The 18,681-nt window shown below is 41.7% G+C and overlaps 1 protein-coding gene across 1 annotated transcript; it reads left to right on the top strand.

The window, feature by feature from the left end:
* Positions 1-6,650: 6,650 nt before the first annotated feature.
* Positions 6,651-17,470, top strand: LOC143032058 (uncharacterized). The gene is made up of 6 exons (XM_076196525.1): positions 6,651-6,936; positions 7,275-7,357; positions 7,894-8,269; positions 13,800-15,174; positions 16,168-16,247; positions 17,357-17,470. Exons 4-6 carry the CDS (start codon positions 14,436-14,438, stop codon positions 17,468-17,470), a joined length of 933 nt encoding a protein of 310 aa, XP_076052640.1. The 5' UTR covers positions 6,651-6,936; positions 7,275-7,357; positions 7,894-8,269; positions 13,800-14,435.
* The last annotated feature ends 1,211 nt before the right edge of the window (positions 17,471-18,681 follow it).

Genomic DNA, 18,681 nt, shown 5'->3' with positions numbered 1-18,681 from the left:
ACATGCCTGCCTCTGTCACTGTTTGCATTCATCACGTTCTCTTCTTCGCGTGAGCTTTTCAACTTTCCTGATTCTTCATAGCTCATGAGTGTCATATGCTGTAGGGAGTCCACTGAGCACCATAGCAATAAGCATGCTCTCACTTATATCTTCTCGTGCTTTCTTGAGTGCTGCTACCGCTGCCTCTGCACGTATAATGTAATCGATCAACTCCTCATCACCAGCTAATCTGAGTGTCGTCAACTTCTTGTACAGAGAAATCACCCTCGGTTTACTTGCACCTAGATAATAATTTCTTAGATATCTAACACTCCCTTGCCTTTGTCAACTGCATCTCGATGAATAAGGGCTATACTTCTATCATCCAGCAGTTGAATCAGCTCGGCATATACTTCCTTATTCTCGTCTGCACTCGGTGATGTCTTCGTCAAGACCCCGTCTAGTTTCTTGGTAGTCAGGTAACCTTGAAATTTCGCTTCCCACACCTCGTATTTATCCCCATCTCCATCAAACACTAGCCTGTGCCTGGGCCCATAACCTGTTGCAGCTCAAGTCATCCTGATGGGTTAATATAGGCTTTAATAAAGGTGGTAATGAACGCAACCTGCTGCTGGGTGATGTTTGTATTTTCTCCCACTGAATGATAGCGCCACACATGACATTTTTGGGTAATAAAAAACTAAACTCTATGATGCATGCAGTTATACATTTGAAATGTATATAATATTTTCTGCAATGTAATAACAAAAATTGTAAATTCTATAAACAAAATATGAATACACTTCTTTTATAACTGAACACAGATATAAGTGATGAAAGTTTGTCATCCTTAACAAGTAGAAGTGAGGATCTGCATGCATTTTACACACTATGCTGTTTTGATGTGGATATTGATGGCACAGGAAAAAATTCAGTTGAACAGGACACTGTAGTTACATGTAACTCCATATTGTGTAGTAAAAGTTGACAAAGAAATATACGGTGACTCAATGATAAAAGGTTTAACATGTGAGAAATCTAAAACAGCATGAAAATATTATAATACTTCATTCTATACAAGCACATGTGGAGTACATCAAATAAAGTACTTTTCCCTTTTCAATAGCAACTGATGCTTGCAACAAAGTGATTTCCAAAACTTCTGAGATATTTTGATTTTGAGAATACAGCTCACCATGTGTAACGTGACTTTTACACCAATAACAATGAATCATTTAAGGGTACTATCTAAACTAGAGGCGTCAGATCTGGATCTGAATAAAATGTCTTTATACACTGCTGACAATGCAAGTGTGTGGCTCAATAGAAGATTTTTGCTACAGACTGCCTGGCTTATATTTTGGACAATGCAGCAAGATTCTCTATATCTAAATGGAAATTGATGCTGAGAATATGGACCTCAGTGTATGGCTATTTCAGCACCTGAGCTAAAAGAGCAGCACAGTTGAAGGAATTCTGTGAACCTTTGGAGGTTGATAGCTGCAGTCTGTTCTGTCATGTTGTGACTAGATGGCTCTTTTGCCAGCTATTGACTGAATACTTCAGGGGTGCGAAGTCCTAAAAAGCTATTTCCTGAGCTGTATTCAGGCGTGATCCAAGGCATTATGTGTTATTGAAAGAATACTTAAGTGCTGGGAAGTCCTGAAAAGTTGTTTCCAGAGCTTATGTGAATAGGATTGTCCCAAGGTACTATGCAAGTGCTATGGAGATGAAAGAAATGTAAGAATCGTCAGAGATCTGTTTCCTATTCCTCAGTCACACTCTTGAATTATTCTGACAGTACTGAAGCACTAGAAGCCAAGATATTCAGCATAACTTCAGTGCTCAAGTCCCACGATGTCCCACTTGCTGCTGCCTAGTTCTTCCATTAAAATCTCCAGGCCGTGGTCTTATGAGAGGGTGCTTACGTTGTAAGTGTATATCTTCATTTTCTTCAAAGATATTTAATGTCCAATGTAAGAGACTGGTAGATGAAGCTGTATAAAAGTAGGTAGGTGGCGAGAAATTCATTTTACGAGTTAAATGTTTTGAAAACAATTGCTGCGACGGAGTTGTGGGGTGGCATAATCTCGCTCACCGTCGCGACTTGCAAGAAAAGACCACCCGCTTGCGCGGGATCGTTTTTTTTTTTTTTTTTGTGGGGGGGAGAATGTCTGTAAGAAAATGAAAAGATAGTAGTGTATAAAAGAGGGCTAATGCCACCGGGCGATTAAGCTAGCGATTAGGGGTTGGTGGTCGTGGCTCGGGAGAAGTGGACAGGGAACTCGGACGGCGGCGCCGACGCCGGGATTAGGATCACCAAAAGTTTAGAAAATGGTAGGAGGCGTAGAAGTAGAGAAAGGTGGAAAAACGGAAAAATCTTTAGTGGGAGGTAAACTGAAATGAGATGTAGTAGAAGAGAAAGTTAGAAAGGAAGCGAATTTTAGTCGAAGAAAAAGTGTAGATGTTTGTGCGTGTGTCGTGGCTATTTTCGTGAGAGGTGTGTGTATGTATCTTACGGGGAGTGAGTAGAGTTCACTTCCCGCGTGTAGAGCGCGTTCCTGATAAGCCCCAGGTAAGGCCTGAGTTCCCTGCTTTTCCCCAGGTTGAGTTTGAGATTCTGTAGAGTTGAGTCAGTGGCGGTGCGAGGGGGGGGGGGGGGCAGGCGGGCGGGTGTTGTATTATCTCTCTCCTTCCAACCACAACTCTGAAAGCAGAGGATTACGTGATTGGGAATTGTGTGTAAATGTCAGAAGTGTAAACTCGCTCGCCAACGTCAGCGAAGAGGCCAGCATTAGGTTGCGGGCCGGTTGGACAGAGGCGTCCCCATCCTCTCCGTCGACCAGCCTGCGATTAGATGAGGGCTCTGATTAAGAGTTGGGTTGGGCCTCTGCTAAGCCAGCGAGTAAGTGTGCGTGTGCCTCTTTTCTTCCAAGCACTACTCTGAAAACAGAGAATTACGTGATTTGGGAAATATGTGTATTTGTCTTGGTGTAAACCCGCCTGCCGACGTCAACGAAGAGGTCGGCCTGTGCCAGATCGGCAGCAGCAAAGGAGATATATCTCCTCACCACCACCGCCCGGCGAAGATTCCTGGGCGTTTGTCGGGAGAGCTGGAGTGGAGAGATGTCCGACCTCTAAGTTTGTAAACATAGCTAGGGTATCGATATTGGCGCTTATGTAACGAAATGTAAACACTAAACCATTCCGGTTCGTGACCAAGATTGTTTGCGTAACCAGTATTGCTTGAGACAGTGTAACAGTATGATTGGAGAAGGGTGGAGGAAAAAAAATATATTGGTGCATTGGGAGAAAAGTCACGCCTTAAAGGGAGCCACTTATTTGTAACAGTCAAATTTATTGGATGAATTAAGTAGTGACGTCGGAGCAGAGTTGGCTTGATGAGTGGATTGGGGATCCCAGTGGGAGTCCTCTAGTGTACCTAATACTAAAAAGTGTAGAAGTAGCGAAGAAAATCAAGAAAACGTTTCCAAATTTTTAAACATCCTACGAGCAGCATATATTAAGTAGAACTTGACTAAGAAGGATGAACTGAGGCATGGGGCCTACGAATGAGTGACTAACTTACATTAAGACAATGATGAAAAAAAATTGAAGGGAAGAAAGAATACAAAATTATTCAAAGGAACGGTTAACAGGATTAAACCAATAATTACGGAGAGAAGGGAACTGTAAGTGATGGGGTCGACATCCAAGATTTGGACAGTGTTTACTGACACTCGGTGGCACACAGCCCGTGAGAACGCAAAGCAATGCGGTTGGACCTTTAGGAGACGAAGATCCAACAGGAACGCCCGGTTTTCCTTTGGTTGTGTAATTCATGGTTTCTACGAAAGGATTTTGGCAGTAATGTCACCCCCCCCCCCCTGCCAACTGGTTTCTGGTGAGATATTTCTCTGGTGTCACCTTATTCATTATATTCGGTGGGGTCTTATATGTTGTCATGGGTTGTTTGCTTGGTTTGACCTGAGTTAATGTAAAGATTGGAACTTAAGTCGAGTCCAGGAGTAAGTCGAGTTGCAGTTGGGAAGCAAGCCCACACCAATAAAGTGGAACGTATAGATAATTTAGGTAGATAAAAGTACGTTCCGAGGAAAGCTCTATTTGAGGCTGAATGTAAGTAAGGATGGAGGTAAGATAGAAGTCTGCACGAAAATTAAATAAGCCATATTTACAAATAAAAATAAAGCTTTACTGTTTAACATTTACGATCATACACTCAAAGTACACAGGGACATTTAACATAAATACATACAAGAGAAATAACAAAGGGGCACAACAATACTAAATATACAAAAGTAATGGTATATAAGTCCAAGATTGATTAATACTATACCTGCGAACAGAACAGCAAGGCACCAATATACAGCGAGAAGTAAGTGAGGCCTGGGGTTGTGTGAGTGGGAGTCCGTGTGCGGGGGAGGACGGCTGGTTTCACCTTATATACTCGAGGAAGGCGGGGCCAATAGTTTCATGGCAAGGTTCGAACTTGAACGTTGGGAATACGAATGATGGCTACGAGTCCTGTCTGAAGTCGTGAGAAGTAGGCGGACGATTTGAAAGTGGTTTGATTCACGGTTGGCTATAACAATGTCTATAGGGTGCCCAGTTGTCCACACCGTCATTATGACGGTACTCCCGACGTATCTATGAGAAATTTCCCTGTCTGTCATTAGGGACGTTCCAGTTAGCAGTGGGTCCTGCGACCCACGTGTGTGTTACTCTTTGTCTCATCTTTCTTGTAAAACCTGTTCGATATGGGCGACTCTGCAGAGATTTCCTCTCTATCGACATAACTTTTGTAGTCATTACGATTCTGAAGCCTATCCACCACGTTAGATGGCAAGTAAAGGGGTAAAATGCAAAAAATAGACTGCCATTATGTGTCCCGAAATCCCTGGACAATGGAAGGAGGAGGGGATAGTTGAGGGGCATGAGAATTCTCGTACACTGGGAAATTGGTGAAGGGTGGTAGCTGTAGATGGGAGCCAAATTCCAGGAAACTTGAGATCCCGGCCGGGACCACGCACGTAGTTCCCTTCAAGCCGAGCGTGCAATTTCAAAGGAGCAGAGAAATGCTTCTCTAAGGGAGGGGAGCAAACTCGTGTAATTTACACTCTTGGGGCTAATTAAAGACAACCTACTACACTGATTTTATTATGATTTAGGATTTATCCACAGTCAGTAACATGCAATTGATATTCATCTTTAATAAATGCACCATGAAAATTGTTTCACAGTGATTGACTTATCAACTAACTGGGCAAGATACAACATACGTATTTGGTTCGAGACTTCCTACCTGGCTAGCCCTACGCGCTCTAAGACCTAGCTAAAACAATAAGATGCCTCTAATTATTCCTTCGTTCTCTCCTGTGATTGTGCTGCACTGACTGGTGATGTCTTCAAATGAGTGGATGCCCTCAGTTGAACAGGATGCTCTCGATATTCGTTGAGCCATGCGTCACATAGGGGCGGCGGGAACCAAGTCTGTCCTTAGTCGACAGCACCGAACGCGTGTGGGGGAGGGGAATCGAACCCAACGATTTCATTTCCATGATTTCGTCAATCTCTCCTTCCTTCGTCACACTCTACAAGTCAACTTTCCTGAATACGTAAGTTCAACGCATTGGCTCACTGGAATAGGGTTGGCAATGATCCCCGACTGAACTCGTAGATTCTGATATCGGGGGACGTCACGAAGCACGTTTTCTTCTTTCTGTAAGTTCTGGGACACACGAAACACTAGTCACTGCAACACGATTGGCGATGACCAACGACGGGAATAAATGGTTCATGTTCGTGGGTATTTGTTCACTGACGAGGTGGTGAGGTCCTCTGATCAGAGGACGTCTTTCATGGGAGTGAGTGCCGCGTGCCTACTGCCACCAAGTGATACCAGCGGCACCAAGCATGAGACACAGTTCGCTGTTTTTCGGCGGGCACTTTTCCAATCGTTGAAAATTGCTAAAGGAATGCGACGCAGCGTCTGGGCAGAAGTTGAGGCAATTGTAATAGTCTTGTGAGGTAGGCACTAGTTACAAGAAAAGGATACATGGTCCTAACCAAGGTAAAACGAATTCTATAAGGTACGTTGAGCACCCCCCCCCCTCCGCGCACCTCCTCCGTGACGTCATAGGAAATTCAGAGGGGGATGGAGAGTGAGAGGTGAAAGAAAATGTAAACTTTAAAGAAAACCATCTGTATGTATGGTAAGCTTTAAAATTACACTATGATGTTCACATAATACTGAAATTACTCAGTATCACTTTCTTATCCTCAAATTATCAGTATCTGAGATATGACCGCCAGAAAAGTTATAAAAATGTTTTCCATGTTTTTTTATGTTATTTGTCTGCATTAGCTACCCCTTTAATCAGAAGATGGAGCTTCCCTCCACACACTGGTGTGTGTAACTGACTGGCTCTCCCTCTCTCACACACACACCCGCTAACGTACTTTATAGTATTCGTTTGACCTTGGTCCTAACTAGCCTAGACGAGAAATGGCAAGTGCTCAAGTGGGGGTTGGTATGTAACGCAGCGGACCCTCCAACCAAAACAATGAGAAATACGATCAAATGGTAGTACATAAGTACAATGTATCAATCATAATCACAAAGTACAAGGATACAAAATGTAATGTGGTGAATTAGTTAAATTACGTGAGAAGTTGAGATATTTCAATTTTAACATTATAATGCCAGTGATGATTTCGATTTTGGGTCACTGCATCCAATTAGCGCTAATCTTTCACAACGTTTGCTGGGGAGAAGGGTGAACACAAATACTAAGAAGTAGTTACAAATACTGGAGGCCTTAAGACTTCCAGCAAAGGAAATGTAATAGCCGACGGGGCTGAAGACGACGGAAAATGGAAAGCTCTAGGCAGTGTGTCACAACGCCAAAGTTGTGACATTATGTTCTTCTCTGAAGAGTAAACATTAATACAACATTCTTTCAGCTCTCTATTTATGCTATACGAATGCATGTTGTATGTAACATACACAGTGCGCTTGAAAAATCGCCTTCATTAAATTATATAGTTGACAAATCAATACTTCTAAGTATATTTTGTATATTTTGCAAAATGTTATATTTCCTCTCCTCATTATACATGTTTAGATAAGGCAAAATTGTCGACAATATTTAACAAAAATTATTTTGAGAATTACAAATGGCTAATTGTGCAGAGTTTGTTATGTACACTTTTTGTTTACAATCTTCTTACGGGGCTGCCACTTCGTCTTCCTCGAAACAAAAATCCAATTTCAGAAATTCACTCTACAAGTCTACATAGTATTCGATACAAACAAGTGGCATAGGAAATGCAAGCACAACCGTCGTGTAGGTAACAAGTAAGTGTTATTATGGACACTCGTCAATTTTGTACATATATTTATTGTGTGGTAATGAGGCTTTTTTTTTTTTTTTTTTTTTTAATTGCGTGCACATGAGTGCACCCTTTAACATTTTTCGACTTTGCTTTTGGTTAGTGTACTCCTAGGATAAAGAAAAAATATATAGGCTGAATAATCGGGTACATGTATTTATTGATGTATTATTACATTTTACAAAATTATTATTTAATTGCTATATCATGTAGGTGTGCACTTCTAAAATAAATACCAGGGTATTTTCTTTATCAGTTCATGAGTTGATGTCGTTCCAACCAGTTTTCATGACAGTTTATTTGTAATTCATTTCAAGTGCCCGAATAACCATAACACAACAAGCTATTCCCACCGTGTGCCTTATTTTAGTCGATGATGAAACCGAGGTGGGGGGAGGGGGTGAGTGTAACCTAACCTAGATATATGTAGGGATTATTATTATTTTTATTTTATTTTTTTTCACTCAAAGATGATAAACATATTTTTTGTTTTATTTTCAGGCCTGTGACACAGGTTGGTATTTTTTTTAGTTTTGACCATGGGTGCAATATAGCAATAGAAAATTTATGATTTTGTAAATTAAAATGTATCAATGTAATATGCAATTTTTGGGCAGAAATGAAAATAAAAAATACCTTGCTACAAGCAAAAATGCTAATGAACAAAGTCTGTAGCATAGGATCTGGACGCCATCTTGTCTGTCAATTGATGGCCTCTGTACTTCCAACAGTACTTCGCCAGGTACATTTTCTTGAAGGAATGTTATGGAGCAGAGATACATGCATTCCTTCAAGCTGCAAGCTGAGAGAGTGGTTGAAAAGCCCGCCAATGTCTCTCATGATGACGAGGATGAGCCGGATGATATTTAATTTGCAGGTAATGATTTATTAAACACAGGTTATATGAATTTATCATCCTTTCATTTCTTTGACATCGGCATCTATCATAACAAACATGGCGTACCATTCCTCCGACACAACTTCATTACTTACGAAATCTGTTTTAGCATCTTTTTTGTTTTTTATTTCCGCTCACAAAATTGCATATTACGTAGATACATTATAATTTACAAAATTAATAATCAATTTTCTATTGCTGTGTTGCGCCCATGGTCAAAGCCAAATTTGACCCACAGGTCTCCATTTGTCAGCGAACACGTCCCCTCCCCTACACACAGGCTGTGTGTAGGGGAGGGGAGGTGTTCCCTGACAAATGGAGACCAATAAAGGGTTAACAAAGATCAAACGAACATTGATTTCTGATATCATTGATAGTTGAGTGGGTGTACACCTCTGTGAAAATATTACCAATATTTCTCATTTCCAGTTATCTGTGTCATTGTATCCTTCATCATCTAATTTTATTATTATTATTCTCATACTTGGGTGCAAGTGTGGTGGGAAAGGGAGGAGTGGAATTGGAGGTAGAATGTAGATTGAGAGAAGTAAGTGACTTCTTAATTCTCTGTTAATTTTGACTTTACCAGTCTCTGTTTTTTCTAGTTTCTATGTTACATAATTTCATCATTTTTTCAACCATCCATTTTCTTCTTCTTCCTTTAAGCTTTTTTGGTGCAAATTGTTTGTTCTCTAAACTTGCTGTACTCTGGTTAATGCCTCTATATATTTGTATATTTTCATCATACTTCTAAAATATTAGCAAGTAATATACTTTGTATCAAAATGTTCTCGAAATAGTATAGTACCCCATAACCTAAAAACATAAATATTTTGTTGATTTATGCGTAAGATTGCTGCAAGGCACATAGATTCACACAAGTTACTTAGAACTCATTTGTACTGGATGTTTTTACTGAATAAGAATAATCCCAATTGTTCGCCTCGTTTTAGTATTTGATGGAAGGGAGCGGTGAATCCAACATATCCTAAGTGTAGGTAGAGACAGGTTAGGATACATTGATTACAAGTAATTTACTTCTCACACAGAGATATGAAAAAATCAACAATTTGTATTTTTATCTATAAGCTTCTGGTGGTACATACATACATATAACAAAGGCTTTTCCCCCTTACATGGAGGGTAGCCAAAAAGAAAAATGCATAGAAACCACTCCCACCCATTCCATTTCCTATATATTCCACTCCCCTCCACCCTCCCTCTCATCTTGGCACCTCCTGGATGACGGGTCATCCCTGCATCCTGTCCACTGCCCTGGATCAGAAGCAGTGTCGCAAGACACAGCACATCCACAGCAAGGCTGCTTCATAAATTCAGTGACCACCCCTCTCCGTCCCCTCATGTAGAAAAGGAGAAGACGGGGAGAAATCCCTTCAGGCTGCGTCAAAATTTTTCTCATACATACTTTCTCACTCCCCATCCCCATCCCCCACCCACTCCCCCTCATGCATCACAGTCTCATCCATACACAACCCTTCTCCATTCACCCCTATCTTCTGTCCTCTCCCATCCTTCCTCCACAGACATTCTTCTCTTTTGTAATGCCCCTTTCACCCCATCCATCCTTCTCATCCTAGGATGCCCTTTCATATTCACTCCTTCCACCTCTGCCTTCCACACTTCTTTTACTAATCTTTCTTCACTCATTCTTTCCAAGTGTCCAAACCATCCTAATACTCTTTCATCAACCCTACCTCCCAGCTTCCTTTCCACCCCTGTTCTCCTCACCACCTCATTTCTCACTCTATCTAGCCTAGTAACCCCTATCATACTTCTCAGACATTTCATCTCAAACACATTCAAACTCCTTCTCACTTCCTCTCTTATGTTCCATGTTTCTGCTCTGTACAGTGCTGTTGGCACAATCACTCCTTCATATAACCTCCTCTTAGCATCCATTTCCCAGACATCTATTTCTCATTATACTTTTTAATCCACCAAGGCATTTACTCACTTCTCTCAATCTACATTCTACCTCCACCCCCACTCCTCCCTTTCCTTCCACATTTGCACCCAGGTATCTTAAACTATCCACTTCTTCCAGTCTCTCACCCTTAATTCTCACTTCCAGCCTGCTGTCACTCTCTCCCCTTGTACATCTCGTCACCTTACTTTTGCCCACATTTAATTTCAGCTTCCTTCTCTCACACACCTTCTCAAACTCTGTCACTAACTTCCTCAATCCCTCCTCTGATCCTGCCACAAGCACAGTGTCGTCAGCAAACAACAAATGGCTCATCTCCCACTTTTCTCCATTTTCTTTAACCATCTCCAACCCCTGACCCACTACCCTTGCATGCACTTCTTGCACCACCCCATCCATGTAAAGATTGAACAGCCAGGGTGACATAACACATCCCTGAGGAAATCCCACCTATACCTCAAACCAATCAATCGCTCCATTTCTAATCCTAACACAAGCTCTACTACTGTCATAAAAACTCTTGACTGCTCTTAACAGCTTTCCTCCTATCCCATATATCTACAGTACCTCCCACAGGGCCTTCCTGTCTACCCAGCGGCGGCGCCAGGAATTTTTAGTTGGAGAGGCTAAGGGGGGGCTGAGCAAATTTTTGGGGGGCTAATAGTACAATGATAATACACATATATTATCCTCATTTCAGAAGAGGAGGGGGTTAATGGTTGGGCTAGCACTGATGGCTGACAAATCCTGGCAATTAAAAATTCCACTTAATAAAATTATTTCAATGAGTGTTTTAAATTTTCGATTTGCTCATTTCAGTTGGGGGGGCTAGCCACTTTTTTGGCGGGGCTAAAGCACCCCCAAGCTCCCCCCTGGCGCCGCCATTGTGTCTACCCTGTCATAAGACTTTTTTCAGATCCATAAAAGCGCAAAAAACATCCTTACCTTTTCCTATTGTTTTCTTACATATATGTCTTACCACAAAAATCTGATCTGCACAACCCCTACCTGTCCTAAACCCACACTGTTCCTCACCAATTACTCCCTCTGTTCCTCTCCTAATCCTCTCAATCAAGACCCTTCCATAAGCCTTCCCAATTACACTCAACAAGCTGATCCCTCTGAAACTACTACACCCGCACTTGTCCCCATATCCCTTGTAAAGTGGAACAATACAGGCACTCTACCCTCTCTTAAACATTAGATAACCTCACCAGCCAGTCCACCATAACTGTACCTCCTTTCTTCAGACATTCTGTATAACATCCATCCAACCCAGGTGCCTTACCTGCTCTCATCATCTTAACAGCTGCTTTCACTTCATCCTTCCCTATTTCTCCTTCATTTTCCTCACTCATCACTCTCATTTTCTTACCGCTTCCCACCGCAACTACCCTTCCCTCCCTATTCTTCGCATTTAGCAACTCCCTAAAATACTCTGCCCACCTTCCTCATACTGCCTTCTCTTCCATTATCATCTCTCCATCTGCACCTCTTACCTTTTCTTCTCTACTTGATTCGCCTCCTCTTCCTCTTTTAATTTCCTTCCAAAACATCTTTTTATTGCTTTCAAAATTTTCTATCTTACTCTTACCCCATTTCACATCTACTCTCCTCTTTGCTTTCTTTTCTTATGCTTAACTTCCCTTCTCTTTACTTTATACCTCTCATACAATCCCCTCGTCCTAATTTGTAGCCAATCTATGAATGCCTGTTTCTTCTCTTCTACACCCTTCTTTGCTTCCTCATCCCACCACTCACTACCCTTCCTTCTATTTCCTCCCACCCTCCTTGTTCCACACACCATCTTTGCACACCTTATGACTCCCTCCTTGAACCATCCCCATTCCTCCTCCACTCCTAGTTCTACTCTATCCTTTACTCCCTCCCATTCCTCTCTCAGCTTCTTCTCATACTCCTTCTTTTCTTTCATTTAAGCAGTTCACTCCAAGTACCTCCCTACCTTCTGCCCTTTTCCTCTTTCTCCACCTATTCTCCACTCTCAATTTACCTTCCACCAGAAAATGATCTGATATTCCCCCACTCTCTTCCCTCAGGACATGTACATCCTTAACTCTTCCTACCACACTCCTGGTCACCACTATATAGTCCATTAATGCTCTATCTGCCAGCCTTCCATCCACCACCCTCTCCCATGTGTACTTATGCTTGACTTTCTTCCTAAACACTGTATTTGCTATTATCAATTCTCAAGACACATCACCATCAATTCTCCACTATGATATTTACCTGGAACTCCATACTTCCCAATCACTCTGTCTATTGGTTCATTTCCTACCGTAGCATTAATGTTTTCCAATACAACTACATTGACATTTCTCCCTAATCCCTCTATGCACTCATTTATATCTACCCAAAAAGCCTCTTTCCTCTATGCTCTTCTCACTACCAGGCCCATACGCACTTACAAAAACCTACATCTCCCTTCCCAGCTTCACCTTCATCCACATCATCCTTGATGAAACCTCCTTCCACTCCACAACATGCTTACTTATCTCTTCACTTGCTAGTATAGCCACCCCTTCTCTCTCTTGTCCACTCTTGACACCTGAGTACCTCCCAGCTACACTCCCAAACTCACACTCGCCCCTTCCTGTCATTTTAGTTTTACTCAAAGCCAGCACATCCATCTTTCTTCTCACAAACATACTGCCTATCTCTTCCCTTTTACTATCATCTGTACCACATCCATGCACATTAAAAGACCCAAACTTTAGGATACTGGTTGGAAAACTCCCAGACCCTCGTATGCCTTTACTTTTTTTAGGAATGACCCCTATTGGGGCTACAGGTAGTAGGACTCCTAATCCTATCCCCCGTCCCATTTTTTGTTGCCTTTTATGATTCGAGTGGAAAGACTTGGTGGTAGCATTCTCTTCCTCCACCAGAGGGTAGGCGAAAAAAGGAAATGGATATTCAGAAAAATTGTACAGGACAGTAACAAGGTGTTGGGTTGGGTCAGCGTAACGGAGGGACAGTCGTAGTATAAAAGTGTCATCATTTCCCTATGAACAGAGTTTTCCTGTATCACAGACAGACAGAATGATGTGTGGCTCTGGTCCGTAGGGGTGGCCCATATAGACCCTAAAGTATCAACTGCATGCTACTTTGCCCCTCCAACCCTGATGTTAGGGGATTGGGGGTTCACTGAAAAAAAAAGATTGCTGTAAAAATGAATAGCAGATTCTCATGAATCTCAAATGTTGATTTATGACATCCTTCGTTGTTGTTGTTGTTGTTGTTGTGTGTGTGTAGTGATCCTAAATGAAAAATTGACATAGATTACTTATTTCTATGTTATTGTATCACACATTGTACACCAATACCTTTCTAGTGTCCTCTATCTCTTTGTAGTATTTATTCAACAACATCAGTGTTATTTGCTCAACCTTCTATTTCTTTCTTATTCCTTTAAATTTCTTCTATGATACGAGTTGTTTCTTCCCTTCCCCTACTGTATTTTGGTTAATGCCACACTGTATTTGTATATGCTTGTGTTCCTTAAAAAGTTAGATGTCAAACTTATCATATATTTTCTTTCAGGTCGAGGGTAAATATCATCATTTCATTGGAAAAGGCTATCCAAAGATTCCTTCAATTTGTCATGTAACAAAGAGAATCCCGTGTGGCGTCTGTGACTTACCTGTCTCATGAGTTGTCTTTAATATCATGATATGATTCACACTGGAGAGAAACTTTTCCAGTATCTTGCCTGATGCAGATTTCTCATGAATTAGTGTTCTTGAATAACAAGTGACGTCCCACACTGGAGAAGACAAAACTTTCAAATGTGACCTGTGTGATGCAGCTTTCGCACAAAGGTATGATCTCAAACAACACATGATGACCCACGCTAGAGAAAAGCCTTTCAAGTGTGACCCCTGCATTGCAGCTTTCATACAAAAATGTAGTCTCAAATCTCACACAATGACCCACAATGGAGAATAGCCTGTCCAATGTGACCAGTGTGATGCAGCTTTCTCAAAAAAGTGTAATTTCAAATATCACACCATGACAGACAGAGGAGAGAAGCCTTTCTAATGTGACATTTGTGAAGCAACTTTCTCACAAAAGAAGGGTGATCTCAAATGTCACATCAGGGCCCACCCAGGAGAGAAGCCTTTCAAGTGTGACCTGTGCGATGCAGCTTTTTCCACAAAACGTTCTCTCAGATACCACATGATGTCCCACACAGGGGAGAACCCTTTCAAGTGTGACCTTTGTGATAAAGCTTTCTCATGTATGGGTCATCTCAAACGACACGTTGTGACCCACTCTGGAGAGAAGCCCTTCAAGTGTGACCTTTGTGATAAAGCTTTCTCACAGATGGGTCATCTCAAACGGCACGTAGTGACCCACTCTGGAGAGAAGGCCTTCAAGTGTGACCTTTGTGACAAAGCTTTCTCACAAAAGGGTGATCTCAAATCTCACATGATGACCCACTCTGGAGAGAAGCCCTTCAAGTGTGACCTGTGCGATGCAGCTTTCTCACAAAAGAAGAACCTCAAATATCACATCATGACCCACTCTGGAGAGAAGCCCTTCAAGTGTGACCTTTGTGATAAAGCTTTCTCACAGATGAGTACTCTCAAAGGACACGTAGTGACCCACTCTGGAGAGAAGCCCTTCAAGTGTGACCTTTGTGATAAAGCTTTCTCACAGATGGGTACTCTCAAACGACACATAGTGACCCACTCTGGAGAGAAGCCCTTCAAGTGTGACCTTTGCGATACAGCTTTCTCAGGAAAGAGTAATCTCAAGTCTCACATGATGACCCACACAGGAAAGAAACCTTTCCAATGTGTTGTGTGCGATGCAGCTTTCTCTCAAAAAAGTAATCTGAAATCTCACATGATGACCCACTCAGGAAAGAAACCGTTCCAGTGTATCGTGTGCAAAGCAGCTTTCTCACAAAAAAGTAAACTCAAACCTCACATGATGACCCACACTGGAGAGAAGCCTTTCTAGTGTGACCTGTGTGACAAAGCTTTCTCACAAAAGGGTCATCTCAAACAACACGTAGTGACCCACTCTGGAGAGAAGCCCTTTAAGTGTGACCTTTGCGATGCAGCTTTCTCTCTTAAGAGAGCTCTTAAGGTTCACGTGATGACCCACACAGGAGAGAAAGCTTTCCAATGTGACCTGTGCGATGCAGCTTTCTCAAGAAAGGGTGTTCTCAAATCTCACATGATGACCCACACTGGAGAGAAGCCTTTCAAGTGTGACCTGTGCGATGCAGCTTTCTCAAGAAAAAGTGATCTCAAATATCACATGATGACCCACACTGGAGAAAAGCCTTTCAAGTGTGACCTTTGCGATGCAGCTTTCTCGGGAAAGAGTATCCTCAAATATCACATCATGACCCACACGGGAGAGAAGCCTTTCAAGTGTGACCTTTGTGATAAAGCTTTCTCACAGATTGGTACTCTCAAACGACATGTAGTGACCCACTCTGGAGAGAAGCCCTTCAAGTGTGACCTTTGTGATAAAGCTTTCTCACAAAAGGGTGAGCTCAAATATCACATCATGACCCACACGGGAGAGAAGCCTTTCAAGTGTGACCTTTGTGATAAAGCTTTCTCACTAAAGAATAGTCTCAAACAACACGTAGTGACCCACTCTGGAGAGAAGCCCTTCAAGTGTGACCTTTGCCATGCAGCTTTCTCACTTAAGAGTTCTCTTAAGGATCACGTGATGACCCACACAGGAGAGAAACCTTTCAAGTGTGACCAGTGCAATGCAGCTTTCTCACGAAAGGGTACCCTCAAATCTCACATAATGACCCACACTGGAGAAAAGCCCTTCAAGTGTGACCTTTGTGATGAAGCTTTTTCCACAAAATGTTCTCTCAAATATCACATGATGACCCACACTGGAGAGAAGCCCTTCAAGTGTGACTTTTGCAATGCAGCTCACCCAACAAAGAGTGCTCTCAAATATCATATGATGACCCACACTGAAGAAAAGCCTTTCGCGTGTGATCTGTGCAATGTAGGTTTCTCACAAAAGAGTCATCTCAATTCTCACATGATGACCCACACTGGAGAAAAGCCTTTCAAGTGTGACCTGTGCGATAGGGCTTTCTCAGGGAAGACTGCTCTCCAACGTCACATGATGACCCACACTGGAGAGAAGCCTTTCAAATGTGACCTTTGCGATGCAGCTTTCTCACAAAAGATTTCTCTCAAACGTCACGTGATGACCCATACTGGAGAAGAGCCTTTCAAGTGTGACCTTTGTGATGCAGCTTTCTCACGAAAGAATAATCTCAAACAACATGTGGGTAGACACAATAGAAATCAACCTTATTTGTCACGCGTTGACCCGTACTGGAAGGAAGCGAGGTAATCTTTAAAGATGGCGATTTTGCTATTTCATCTGACTAGAAAATATTTCGGTTACAATATTCTAGATTTCCGTAAGAACACCTCAACAATGTGTCTAACATTCGTATTCTATGCTTAACTTCTCTTTGTTCGTCCTTTAGCTTGTTACTCTGACACAAAAGTATTTTGATATTTGGAAACTTAAAAAACAAAAGATCGTGACCGAATTCGTCTCTACTTGAACCAAGTAGCATGCTAGCGAGAATACCTAATTGGTGTCTTTGTTGTAATTAAGTTCATGGAAGAGGTACCTCATGGAGGTTATAGATGGGTTTGCTGTTTATTTGGATGACCAGGAGCACGGTGATTGTGCATTTTCTATGCTTGCCTTCTTTTTACGCTGGAAAATAGTTTGGTTTATAATTGTTTATATGTATGTTTCACAAATAAAGATATGTATATATAGGCATGTTTGACTTATCACTTAGCAGGCTAGTTTATTATCATTATTTTATGATGGAGTCCTCTTGTGTATAGATAATTATAATGATAACAATAATGATATGATAATGATAGTAATAACAATAGTAGTAACAATAACAACTCAGGCTCAGCAGAGATTAGATGTTGCTCCTAGCCCCAACTGCTGACCGGTCCAGCACACGCAAGACTTCTTCGTTGATGCTGGCAAGTGGAATAACATTTGAGACAAATCCAAACAATGTACTTTCTGCTTTTTACAGTGGTGTACATTTGACACAACTCTGTTTTTAGATTTGTGCTCGGAGGAAAAGAGACATTTATACAAGTCTATACTCGTCCACATTGCTCACTGCACTGCCCACAGGACCAGTTTACGCCTCAGGTATCGCCCATTTCTGTTGGTAACACTGCCTCCATTAGGGACCAACTCTCCCCTTCATCCTCAGGGAGCCACCCACTGCTGCTTGATTGTCAGCATCGCTCTACCTCATCAGGGGCCAGCACTCTCTGCTCTCTTCCCCATTTGTGGGAGCCGCCTCCTGTTTGACTCTGACTCTGAGTCTCAAAGACTGTCAATCTGCCAAAAGGGTTGACTTTATTTCTTGCTTTATTTAAGCGGTGTTATGTTAGACCCTTAAAGAGAGGCTGAAAAGAAGACTACATACAACCATAAATGTGGCAAAGAATTTGGATATATTACTAAAAGTAGTGTTGCAGCTGAAGTCATCCTGATGGGTTAATACAGGATTTAATAAAGGTGGTGATGAACACAACCTGCTGCTGGCTGGGTGATGTTTGTATTTTTTTCCTCCAAATGACAGTGCCACACACGACATTTTTGGGTATTAACAAAAAAACTGAAGTCTATTATGCATACAGTTATACATTTAAAATGTATATAATATTTTCTGCAATGTAATAAAAAAAATGGTAAATTCTATAAACAAAATATGAATACACTTCTTTTATAACTGCACACAGATATAAGTGATGAAAGTTTGTCATCCTTAACACTCCCCCTCAAACTGAAGTCACCCTCTGATTGTGCTAAACTTACACAAAGTACCCTTGGAGAGAGGTTTAGTAAACATATCTGCAACATTTTCATCTGAGGGTACATACACTAGTTTGACAGATCCATTTTCGATCTGACCTCTGATAAAATGATATCTGATGTCTATATGCTTTGATCTTTGATGATACACTGGGTTTTTAGCTAAGGCTATTGCACCCTGGTTATCTACAAACAGGATTATAGTGTCTCTGATATCCTGTAACATCTGCATAGAGCTGAGCTAAAACATTACATTCCTGTACAGCATGACTGATCTACATATTTTGCCTCACAAGTGGAAAGAGTAACTACTCTCTGTTTCTTGCACTTCCAGGATGTAAGTGGACCATGAGTACTCATTTTGACATACAAGTCTATACTCGTCCCCATTGCTCACTGCACAGGACCAGTTTCCGCCGCAGGTATCGCCCATTTCTGTCAGTAATGCTCTGCCCCAATTAGGAACCAACTCTCCCCTTCATCTTAAGGGAGGAGCCACCCGCCGCTGCTTGATTGTCAGCATCGCTCTACCCCGTCAGGGGCCAGCACTCTCTGCTCTCTT

Source organism: Oratosquilla oratoria, chromosome 12, assembly GCF_046742065.1.
Source record: "Oratosquilla oratoria isolate Oo_2021 chromosome 12, ASM4674206v1, whole genome shotgun sequence".
Classification (NCBI taxonomy): domain Eukaryota; kingdom Metazoa; phylum Arthropoda; class Malacostraca; order Stomatopoda; family Squillidae; genus Oratosquilla; species Oratosquilla oratoria.
The sequence above is the reverse complement of the archived record's forward strand: the minus strand, read 5'-3'. Positions and strand labels throughout refer to the sequence as shown.

Bases quoted from the DNA above. Each gene is read 5' to 3' on its own strand.
- LOC143032058 (XM_076196525.1), top strand. From the start codon at position 14,436: ATGATGTCCCACACAGGGGAGAACCCTTTCAAGTGTGACCTTTGTGAT. The intron at 15,175-16,167 runs GTAAACTCAAAC...TTTGCAATGCAG, and splicing joins AGCAGCTTTCTCACAAAAAA to CTCACCCAACAAAGAGTGCT. The intron at 16,248-17,356 runs GTAGGTTTCTCA...CTCTGTTTTTAG, and splicing joins TCGCGTGTGATCTGTGCAAT to ATTTGTGCTCGGAGGAAAAG.